A 12726-nucleotide genomic window follows, 5' to 3' on the forward strand; every position below is an offset into this window, starting at 1 on the left:
TGCATCACCCACCTAAATGAGACAGATTCAGGTTCATTCATGCATACTTTTCTTTTTATAGATAAAACAAAAAGTATACAAAGATTACAGTAGAAGATGGTATTTTGTTCTTATGAATTGAGTAAAACAGAAGTCCTATGCTTTACCCACCTTAAATGGATTTCAGACTAGATTCTAGAATAAAATATAGAAACTTACCTTGCATTTCAACATGTTGGCCACTCTCTCTTGCATTGATTGTCCAGCCTTTGGCCTTACAAGAATATAAACTGCTTTCACTTCAGGGCTGGAGCGCAGAAGCTTTTCCACCAGCACTTTGCCCATGAAACCTGTAGCTCCTGTGATAAGTACGGTCTTTCCATTGTAATAAGCGGAGACCGAAGACATGGTGCTTTTTTTTTTTTTGTCCTTCCTTTAACTGCCTGCAGGAGGTACCTGAGAAGATACAAAAAGCAGGCTTTTGAGATAAGACAGATCAGTTATTAGGGAACTGTAGTCAGAGATAAGTTTTCCCAGTCTTTCCCAGTTTTTTTCCGAGCCTTTGTTATGAAGAGAAACACATTTATCTCATTCAATGTTAAGTGGTAGCCATGAAGATATGCAATTATCCCTATGAGACAAAGTAGGAATCTCCTCACAAACACTGCAGGCTCAAATGCTGCCATTTTCCAGTGGAATTCCACTGTGCCAATGTACTGAGTTTACATGGCAAGGTTTTGGCAGCGTGGGGGCTGCAGGGGTGGCCTCTGAGAAGAATCTAGAAGCTGCTTCAAGTTAGATCAGAGCCAGTTCCACACAGCTCTAAAGGGATCCAACTGCTGGCCAGAGCTGAGCCAATAAGTGACATTGGTTGAGACTCTGATAGCAGATTTAAGAAAGAGAAAAAAACAAAACAAAAAACGAACACACTGCTGGGCAACAGCAGCTGGGAGAGAGGAGTAAGAACCAGCCCTGTAGACCCTAAGGTCAGTGCAGAAGGAGGGCAGGAGGCACTCCAGGCACACAGCAGCAGCAGCTCCCCTGCAGCCGGTGGAGAGGCCCCCCTGGTGGAGCAGGCTTTCCCCCTGCAGCCCATGGGTCCCACATGGAGCAGATCTCCATGCTGCAGCCCGTGGAGGAGCCCCCGGTGGAGCAGGTGGGTGTGGCCTGGAGGAGGCTGCAGCACACGGAGAGCCCCCGCAGGAGCAGGCCCCAGGCCAGAGCTGCAGCCCATGGAGAGGAGACCACGCAGGAGCAGGGGGTCTGGGGGGAGCTGCTGCCCGTGGGTGACCCGTGCTGGAGCCGTTTACTCCTGGGGGATGGACCCTGTAGTACGGACCCATATCTGGAGCAGTTCTTGAAGAGCTGCTGCCTGTGGGAAGCCCACGCAGAACCAGTTCTGGAAGGATGACATCCCATGGAAGGGACCCCACATGGAGCAGGGGAAGAGAGTGACCGTGAAGGAGCAGCAGAGACGAAGTTTTAGGGACTGACTGCAGCCCCCACTCCCCATTCTCCTGCATCAGTTGCGGGGGGGGGGGCAGGGAAGGACATACTTGTTATTAACAGGTAATAAATATTACTTGTTAATAATAGGTAACAAATTACATCAGTCTCCCTATGCTGTGTCTGTTTTGCCCATTATGATAATTCTTGAGTGATCTCCTTGTCCTTTTCATCGTATTTTCTCCATTTTCCTTTAGAGGAGAGGGAGTGAGGGTGCTTGTGGTGGAGTTAAGCCGCCCAGCTGAGTAAAGTCACCACAGCCAAGCAGTCGCATTTCTTGTCAGCTATCACTTTGCAATGTGCTCAGTCTTTTCCTATTGACATTGCTTGGAATGAATTCATGGAGAACACTCTTTTTCATGGAAGATACAGTACAATGACATTGCTCTGCAAGACTGCAGTCTTGGACATAGGTCATCACCTGTTTTGTTGCGTGTTAAGACCAAAACTCATTCCACTAAACTCTAAGGAACATAGATGTCATGTTTTCTCAACAATCCATGAACAGTTTAGGTTGTTTGAAATGCTTGCTGGAGAGCCTTGACCCCTTCCACTGACTATACAAGGGGGCTGACGTGACTAGGCTCCCACATGAAGTGTCCCAGTTAAGTATTTTTTAGTTAGATACAATGGTCTCAGGCCTGCATGTCCCCAGCTATCCTGATTCAAATAAGGCTGAAATCTGAAGCGAATCCTGCTAGAATAGCCACTCTCTTTAATAGGCTAACTCATGAAACCCCCACCTATCTTTGAAGTGCTGCAGAATTCACAGCATGCTCAAAACACTTCCATTGCAAGGGAAAGGGTCACATAAAATAGAAAAATGCTTTGAAACAAACCTACTAAATTCAAAACAGGAAACAAGAGCAGTCACGCGAGTGCTCAAGAACCATGACAGCCAGCAATATGCCCTTGTGGTCAAGAAGGCCAACGGTATTCTGGGTTGCATTGGGAAGAGCATTGCCAGCAGTGTGAGGGAGGTGATCTTCTCCCTCTTCTCAGCCCTGTTGAGACCCCATCTAGAGTACCATATACAGTTCTGGGCTTGCCAGTACAAGAGAGATGTGGAGTGACTAGAAAGGTCCATTTCAACCTCAACCACCCTGTGACAATTTCCAGGTCTCCCCTTCTGCAGAAGCTTCAGAGACAGCATTGTCCATTTCAAGTTTCTCAACATGAGTCAACTGTACACTAATTCCTCAGCTCCAAAAGCACAAATACATAGAATCTGCAATGTAGCATTTGTTGCGCTTTTGCAGTCTAAGATTCCCTTTTCTCACCCACTGTTCTGCATTTCTGAGACCTAGTAAGCCATTCAGATACAGTTAAGTAACTGAACTTATAGCACAAACTGCAAGTCTTCACGCAGAAACACCTTACATGATGTATGGACCAACACAGTTGAACAAGAGCAAAGAGTTTAAAGCACTTTAAGAACTTTGACAACGTGACGGTAGGTTAAATTCCCTTCATCACATGGGATTGTGAGAGAAATATGTCTTGTCCACTGGCCCACACCTTCTGACATGTTCCTAAGGAACGAGTGAGGTATCTCACCCCAGAAAATTCACCACCATTTATGTGAATCAAGAAAAACACCACAGATCATCCTTACAAGGTATACATTGTTCACTGCAACAACTCAGGAACGCCTTTAGCTGGATTGTTTTCCCAATGACATAAGCACTCTCAACAACAAAAAACAATCCACAGTCTGTGTTAGTGTGCTGTCATTATCCACATCTACACTTGGTGCATCTACCCATATCTGACTTCTCATTCTGCCAGTTTTCACAGTAACTGTATTGCTACATGTAAACACTAAAAACATATTTCTAATAGGCTATAGTAGAGACCTAGCATCTAATGAAAACACCAAAATTTCTATTGAAAGAAATCTGTAACAAATCATCAGGTGTACCCTCCAATTTAGAAAGTGGGTCAAGAAGAAAAACTTCTGAAGGACAGTATTTCACATATTATTAGCTGTGGGTATTCTGGCTCAGTGAATTCAGATATTAGCCTACTTTCAGATATGGCCTAGATCACAGCTTAAATGAATGTAACAGGCTTGTAGAGGCCTATTAAAAACCTGTTTCTATCAAAGACCTGGCCACTTGGGAAGTTGGGAAGAAGGATAAACAGGTTAAACTATTAGATAATTTATTTATTTATAATAAATAGTCATCTCATTCAGGTTGGGAAAGACTGAGTGATATCGGAAGACAAATTTGAAAAACCTGAAAGCATGTGGAAGGGTATGCAAATCCAAAAGTACGTGCTAGTTCAGGCAGATAAAGATGGAGGTGACAAAACACTTAAGAGTATGACACGTCCTGCAAAGTAAACAAATTAAGGAGAAAAGTCCTTAATCACTACAGGCCATAAAAATTCTACTGAGTATAAGGAAACAAAATGAGGAAACGTAAGACCATTGTCAGTCAGAGGATATTTGCTTTGAACTCACTTTCTGAAGATAAGATTTAACCTAACCTCAACCTAATATTCTGCTAGAAAAGAAGGCACATTTTTGAAGTAATTTCCATAACAGACTTAGAGATTACTACAATATATAACAATAATTGCTCTCCTTCCCACACTTCAGTGGCATAGAACATTTCCAAAATGCATCATTACATGTTAATTCTTTGTATTACGTTTATGGACTACTGCAAAAATAGCTGTTGAAATTTCCAACCGTGGACATAAATTTATTATGTTGTTTCATGTGGGTTCTCTATTTGAGTTATCCAGATTGGCTTTATTTGTTTTGGCCAGATGTTTGCTGCCTTCTAGAAGAGTAATGAAAGAAGAAAAAAAGTCATACTACTATAAAGCATTACTTAAAATTAGCCCCTGCAGCCAGAATTCTTAAAGTATTTCTGGAAAGATATCTGACAGGTATTCCCATACAGTATAAGACCATCTAAAATGTCTGTCTCCAAAAAATTCAAAAAAGTAGGAAAACACACACAGGTGTGTGCATCTTCAAAACAGTTTTGATATTATGGCAATGGAAACAGCAAACAAACCTAAAAGTGAATTTCTAGAGCAGATTGTTCTTAGTCATTGGCTTAACCTTGTAGGGTTACAAGAAAAGGTAAGAAAAAATATACTTTGTTTTCTATAATAAAGCAGTCCAAGTCAGGCAGCACATAGTTACCAGGGCCAGCTTCAGAGCTGGATCAGGGTGCTCAGGGCATCATCCACAACAAAAATCCGTGAGGAATGCAATCATATTTGCTTATTACAGGATCGGATTTGTCTCCTCTACTACTTTTTCCCCTTCCTAAGTTAGCTTTAGAAAAAAATACAATTATCTTGCACCCAGCTGATGCCACAGTAATCAAAGAGAATCTTGTATTTGCTTAATCTGCTTGAACAAATTGATGTTTTGAGATCATGACAAAAACTACATTTCTGCAATCCGCTGCATTCAGACAGATCCCTGAATCTCCATGGTTCTAACAAATTTAAAGAGGCTTTTTAAAAGAGGCTTTTATTAGGTTCAAAATTCAAATGCAGATTCCAGTTTATATTCAGGATATACTCTTAAAGAAATGAAGTTATTTTCCTTTCAATGTCAGGGAATATTGATTTATTTTATTTTTTCAGGGTTTTATTTTTAATGTATTTTTAAGAGTGTGATTTCATAGCAATATGCATTCTTCTCTGATTTAATGGATATTGTCTGTCCTTTAAAATGCTAAAAAAGTTTCAGAAATTTTAAGAAACCAGGGTATTTCTAGCATTAAAAGGCATTATTCAAGCACTGCCTACTGAACCTTTGAATGTCTATTTCAAAGTACAAAGAACTGCTTACATTCCTTTTGTATTTTTCTATTTATTTGAATGTAATAATACATATATATATGTTTCTTGCAGAAACTTATACTTTCTTCATTTTAAGGAATAATGAATCAACACTGGGCATTAACTATTTCCCAACCAATTAAACATGTGGTAAGAGAAAACTAAACTATTTGAAGTCTGAACCATAGTCAGGAGTTCTAGTAAGCTGACCCCCGTGGAGCTGAAGGAGAGCCTAGGGTTCCTGTTGCTTCCAAAACTGACTGGCATTGAGAAGCCACTAAATTGTGGCAAAAAGCCCACATGCAGACTTCCTGAAGTCCAATTCAGGTGATTAATTGCAGGCAAGTCTTACAGTTTAGACACTAATCAGAGTAGGAAAGTAATCACTGGTGCCATCTGAATTACTGAACACAGCATCTTTGCAGCAGTACACATCTCACAGATGCTGACTCATCTCAAATTATAATGTGAAAGAAACACCTTTTAGACACCCAGCCAGGAACCACACAAGATCTCCTGTAGACACAAGTACAAAAGCTGCTTTAAAGGTAAAGCTCTGTTGTTTTAGTTCCATTCCAGTAGGATGGGAATCCTACTGACCTAATACTTTGCTCCTGCAAAAGAAAACCCACACAGCTTCAACAGAAGCATAAAGTAAAGCTTCCCCCCCCCCAAGAGCAGATACATTTGAGCTGATACTTAACAGAACAGCTTATATCCCATGCTTCGTGTACTTTAACGATGTCAAATCTTACAATGGTGTAATGCCAGAGGTTAGACAGTTATCAAAGCGACAGCAATGGGAAGGGAAATGTGTATCAATCTCATTCACTGTTGCTACTGCTGCTGCCCAGAGCAGGTCCATGGCTGCAGAATATTAAGAAGAAATGGCAAGATGGAGCACAAACAGCAAGAGTTAGGTACACCAGGGCAGGCTAATATATTTCACTATGGTTTTCACCACTAAGATTTCCATGCCCTACTTGACTAGGACAGGGGCTATTGCAAAAGCTAATCTGTTAAGATATTTGCCTTTTCAACTCAGCAACACAAAATGAAAATCAAAAAAGAAAAAGGAGAGAGCTCAGAGGAAAAGCAAAGACAGTATGTAAATCAATATTCGTCTAGACCCACAAGTGGTCTCTCTGCATCTCTTTCTATTTAGTCTGATTTAGGTAAGTTTTCTGATGTCTGATGCACTTCCACAACTTTACCTAGGGATGTAATTTCTATAAACAGGAGGGTCAGAATATCAATATTACTTTTTTAGACATATAAAGTGTGATGAGCCACCTTTAAAAAATGCAATAAGAAGCATTTTTAAAACAAAAATACAGACAGCATAAATCTTTTAAGACAAAATATTTTTGGCCACTTTCTGAATATATTTTTTTAATCTTGGATGCAAATATCCCATCATACATAAGACAGTTTTCTTTAATCAGGATTCTGGAGGTTTCATAATTAACCTGGGACATGCAGAGAAAGTAAAATTCCAGTATTGCTTCAGAGAACTTATACAGCTGAGGTCAGAAGCAGCAATACAAAGTGGTCACAGACTATTTCAATCTCATCAGTTTGCTTCCTCAGTCTATTAACTGTTTTATGAGTTTAAAATGGACCTAATACTGGGGATGCCTGAATAATGTATCTTCATACAATTCTCTCCCCCCCCCCAGCAATGTGTGACAGACTCCACAAACTCTACATGTAATTACAATACATAAAACCAATTCTTTCTAATATGCGTGCCTTCTAACGTGCCTGAAAACATCTGTGTATAATTTCTTGCTAGTTAATCACCAGCAAATAAACAATCCCAAGATTATGACTTGAGCTGTTAGGAACAGCTTGACCTTTTCACTTTGGTGGTCAGTAGATGGTGTACTTGAACAACAAGCAGTTTTCCTCCAACATTAATACATAAACAGAAATTGCACGGTCTGAAGCAAATCAGGATAATCCAAGGAGAACACGTATATGGATGAAGAAGCAGAAATAGCTAAAAGTTAGACACCTGCACACCAAGTCCTATGGAGCAAAAGACTGAAAGAAAGCAACTTTCTAACAGATTTATTCATTCAGCAACAGAATGCTCTGTTCTGTGCTTAAAGAAGAAACATTAAAAAGACAAAGGAAAAATGTAATAAGCATCTACATATTTCATTTACACACTTGCTCTAGAAACCATAGGGTATAACAATGGCTGTTAATTCACAGTGAAATCTTGAGCATATACAAGAGCCTCTGTTGTGCATGCTCTGTCATTCGTTATGTTTTATATGGATGTCAAGGTTTTTTGAGCACCAGGCTCTGCTTCAGAGATTTCACAGATTTTTAGCTCCAAGACATCTGGAAAAAATAGAGCATGCTATGGTCTTAGAGTCACAGAGCATGGTCCCATACCACGCACGCTAGCAACATCTGAAGTGATGACTTGCTTTTACATTACATACACAAATAACAGCATCTCAGAACATGATAGGATGTTAGTTCAATGTTGCACTCCATTTTTGACAACACGAACAGATAGTAACAACAATGATGCACTGAAGTTATGTAATATATTGAAGGTTTTTAGATAGATAAAAGTTTGTGACACTTGATGTCTGCAAAGAGGTAGAGGAGATTTTAGAAAATGAGGCAAAGATAATGTTAAAATGGTGTAGGAACAAGTTAAAGGATACTTATGGTTTGCTGAACCTCCATAGTTATTTAATAGCACTATTAACCAAGAAACAATAAATGAACAGGCAAAGATAAACCTTCTCTCATACAGCTACAGAATTAAAAGGAAGGGCATAATCCATCTTTTATATAGGTACTAATGATGCTAATAGAGCTCAAAGAAATAAAACCCTATGATTCAAAGATGGACATATTCACAGCCAGACTGAACTCCTGATGATAATCCTCTTTACAAAAGAGATTTTGCTTCAAGCTGTGGGAATAGGAATGTTGTTTTTGCAGTGTTACATTGTTTAGAAGGAAGGAATGTGATATTGAGATATGCTTACAGTGATAAGAAAGCTCAGCAGGTGACCTCGTAAATGCAGACAACCAGACTCCTTAGAGCAATCAGGTGAAAATCACTATGTTAAGTCAAGCCAGGTAAGGGGAGAAAACATTACCACCTCAAAAACAGGCCGGCAACTGAAGGCCAGGCATTGTCTGTGAAGCATCAGATAGATTGTGAACCTGGATTACCCACTCCAGTGGGGAAACAGGGGAGGGTCCTGTCATCAAAAAGTATATAAACTGTGTTTTGGAACTAGTAGGTGTGCTCTCCTGCTTGTGGGGCGCCCGCCATTGCAATCGCGAATAAATTACTACTTCACTGAGATCCTCGCCTGAGCCTAAATTGTTGGCTACAGAGTGTTTCTCACAGCTGGAGAAAAGTGATTTAACCTTCAGGCTGCTAGCAACAACGCTTTATATTTTGTGTAAATTGCTTTGTGAGAAACACTCCGTTTTTCTCTAAGGTGTAATTTGGTAGATGTCTTCCTCTTCTTCACTTTCTTTGCTTTCCATTTCCTCTAATATCATCATCTTATCTGAATAGGGTGGTGGATCCACGGTCATTTGTTTCAAAAGTGCAGTTTCAATTAACCACTGGGCAAGTCCCCTTACACAGGGGATAATGCAACAACCAATGGCTGTCAAAACTCCTGCTACTACAATCAAGGATGTAAATATGGACACTACCATCCCTTTCCATTTACCAAACCAAGATTCCAACCATGCTGTGATGGAAGTGTCTGCTCCTGAGTTTTCTGCCAATTCATTGGCAAGGGTGGTAAGCCCTTGCAATGCTCTAGTTACTGTGCAATCCGGGGCAGTATTGTTAGGGATAAAAGTACAACAACGGTTGCCCAGCATCACGCGCACACCACCTTTCTCCGCAAGAATCATATCTAATGCTATTCTGTTTTCCCAAGCCATTTTGCTGGTGGCATCTAGTTGTTCAGCGATTCCTCTTATCGCATCTCTTGTATAGTTTATGAATCTCTGCTGATTATAATAGATATAATTAATCCAATCCACATTTTTATTGATTGTTACCCACCAGAACAGTGACTCAAACCCTGCAGCAATTTGATTCCTGGCTTTATGTTCATCAGGAACTCCTCTAGGCACCCCTATAGAATCTATGTATACTCTATCATCAAATGATATTCCTAAGCCTCTTTTACTTGTTCTGGGTATTTGTGATGTTTCTCTTTCAAATGCCAGGGTGAAGGGTATAGCTAATTGAACAAGTGCGTCCCCAGTTAGATGGTAGGGTGGACCGTAAGATCTTCCTTCCACAGTACCACCAGAGATCTGCCCTGGGGATCTCAAGTCTTGAGCAGTTTCCCATCAAGTCCTTGGTAGCATTCAAGGTCCTCGTGCACAAGGCAAATTCTCCCAGATGACGGGTAGCACTCACACCCTGCCATGAGAGGCAAGCTATATGGTTACCTATAGCTGTAGAGAATACAGGGGGAACCCTGATATTGCTATCACGCAAGGAAGGGAACAGCAAAGAGAGACTTACAGGCCTCATTTCCCCAGGTAGTCTTTTCTTGGTACAATGCAATCATACATCGCATCCCCTGGGAATCCTTGGTCCACCTCAATGGGCAGGGCACTATCTGGGCAATCAGTCATCCCGAGGCACAAGCATAGCAATTGCTATGGTTGAGACTCTGGACAGTATATTTGACCCATTCTATCCAGGCATTCACATCCCCATACCCTGTTTCAATCTCAAATGTTTGCCTAATATCTTTTATTTCTTTAACTGTGACAACTGCCACATTTCAAAGAGGTTCTCCTGTTTTCTCCTTGAGTTTCTCTCTTTCTCTGATGGCAAGAGAGTATCGTTCCCTTACAGCTATTCTCAATCTGGCTGTTGGGTCTCACCCAGTTACATCTGCTCTGAGACCATAAGTATGGTTTGTGAGGTAATCAGCCTGACTAATTGTTATAGTTATTGGATTACATTGTAGATGCTGACAATTGGGCTGAACAGTTCCTTTAAATATGTTAATTTGTTTCTTTAACCTCATGAAGTAAACACTTGAGGTGGGTGTATGTGACCACCCTTTATGATTGGTCATCCACCATACCTCAGTCCATGCTGGGCAAGGGGGTCCTTCAAACATACTGCTAGTCTTAGGTTCAGGACAGAGATATTTGTGCTCTTTGCTCAATTGTCGTTGAGCATTTAAATCTCCACAAGCATCAAACGTGATGGATTGTGGTTCATAACTCTGTCACATTCACCCATATTTTGACAGGGTATCCCGTCTTACTATTATCTGGTCATGCCTTTTCCAAGTTGCTAATTGACCAAGGCTTTCTCTGAGGCCTACAATCACTAAAAACAAAATTAATAATTGATTTTTCCCTGTCATTATTTTTAAACCTTAGGTTTCCAAATAATTATCAATACAAAGAATAAGATGTACACTACTACTATAACAAACCCCCCTTGGGAGCACTTCAATTCACTATAGGTCTGTCCTTTCTCTCAATCACAAGTCACACTCATTAGCTACCTGTGAAAATAAAAGGTTAGTTTACAATTGTAAACTTTTATCCAGCTCAGAGTCCAGTATGAGATTTTTTTCTCTTCGATTTCAGCTTCCAACAAGTCTTCTGTAGGAACAGCTTCCCAGGTACTAGGGTCAACGGATGCCTTCACTCAAGTATAGTGAGTCCAACCTTTTTCCGCAGTTCCTATGGCTGTTTCAGTGGTTAGTAGTACTTGGAAGTGTCCTTCCCATTCAGGCCAGAGTTGATCTTTTCCAGGTCTGAATCAGGACCCAATTTCCCACGGGTCCTGAGAGATGACAAAGAAGAGGACAACCCCAGAATACAGTTTTTAAGAAAACTCTCTTGTTTCGAATTGTGGTATCTCATCCCTTCTGCCCAGATAGGGTAATCCGAACAGCATCTCATATGGTGAAATTCCTATATCGTTTCTTGGTGCTGTTTGAACCTATAGGAGTGCTAAAGGTAAGCATTTTACCCAAGGAAGTTGGGTTTCTAACACTAATTTAGTTAATTGCTTCTTTAATGTCTGGTTCATTCGCTTTACCTTCCCAGAAGAGGAGGGGTGCCAGGGGGTGTAAAAATCCCACTCAATCTCTAAGGCCTGCATTAACCCTTGCAGTACTTGTGAAGTGAAATGACTTCCTTGATCTGAATCAATGTTTTCAGCTATCCCATATCTAGGGACTATTTGCTCCAGTGATACCTTAGTCACCGTGTTTGCAGTGACAGATACCAAGGGGAAAGCTTACACCCATCCAGTCACGTGGTCAATTAGGACAAACAAGTACTTAAGTCTCCCTGCTTTAGGCAACTCAGTAAAGTCTACCTGTATACTTTGGAAAGGTCGAATCCCTGGCTCCCGTCCCCCTCTAGGTAAGTTACGGATGACCTTTTTATTTGCCTTTTGACATATGGTACATCCTCTGCATATTTGCTTCACTAAAGTGTATATTCCTACACAGACATACTTTCTTAGCATAACATCAAACATTGCTTGCACCTCCCAATGACTCTCTTGGTGTAAAACATCATATTTGCCTCATTGGTGCTTTATTCAGCATTTCTCTCCCATCAGGGAGTATCCATTTTCCCTCAGGCTTCGTGGCTCCTGATTCCTTAAAAAAAAATCTCTTAAAACTTTTTAGTTCTTTCTTAGTTTTCAACAATTCCCTGAATCCTCTCTGGATTTATTCCCCGTTTTCCCTCAGACATTAGATGCCTTAAATACTTGACTTCTCTTTCTACATATTGTAATTTATTTTTCAATACTCCCAAGCCCTGCTTTCCCAGAAAGTTGAATAGTTTGTTAGTAGCTTCCTTCACAACTGTTTTCTCCTGTCCTGACAATAAAAGATCATCCACATATTTGTAACAGTAAATTCCTCCTTTGGAGGTTATAACTGCTCCAAAATCTGTTCTAGAAGTTTGCCCAAATAAATCAGTGGCCCTGTAAACCACTGAGGTAAAACTGTCCATATGTATTGTTGCTTCCGCCCCCATTTCAGGGTCTTTCCAGTCAGAGGTGAATATATCTTTGCTCTCAGGGCCTGAGAGCACTCCATTAATAACACTGTGTCCTGGTTTCAGGTAGGACAGAGTTAATTTTCCTCCTAGTAGCTGGCAGGGTGCTATGTTTTGGATTAGAATGAGAAGAGTGCTGATAACATGCTGATGTTTTAATTGTTGTAGAGCAGTGCTTACACCAGGCCAAGGACTTTTCAGCTTCTCACTCTGTCCTGCTAGCGAGCAGGCTAGGGATGCAGCAGGAGTTGGGAGGGGACAGACCCAGGACAGCTGACCCAAACTGGCCAAAGGGGTATTCCATACCATCTGACATCATGCTGAACAATATATAGGGGTGGCTAGCCAGGGTGGGGGGGGGTGGCT

General features: G+C 40.9%; 1 protein-coding gene across 6 annotated transcripts in view; it reads right to left on the minus strand.

The window, feature by feature from the left end:
* The window catches only part of FAR2 (fatty acyl-CoA reductase 2), a 155967-nt gene that overhangs the window by 83156 nt on the left and 60085 nt on the right, over positions 1–12726 (minus strand). For all 6 annotated transcript variants that reach the window (XM_040544999.1, XM_040545000.1, XM_040545002.1 and 3 more), the window contains one exon: positions 199–435. In XM_040544999.1, coding sequence (XP_040400933.1) covers positions 199–387 — 189 coding nt within the window. In that variant the 5' untranslated portion in view covers positions 388–435. The remainder of the gene's footprint in view (positions 1–198; positions 436–12726) is intronic.

This window comes from Cygnus olor, chromosome 1 (assembly GCF_009769625.2).
Source record: "Cygnus olor isolate bCygOlo1 chromosome 1, bCygOlo1.pri.v2, whole genome shotgun sequence".
NCBI lineage: Eukaryota > Metazoa > Chordata > Aves > Anseriformes > Anatidae > Cygnus > Cygnus olor.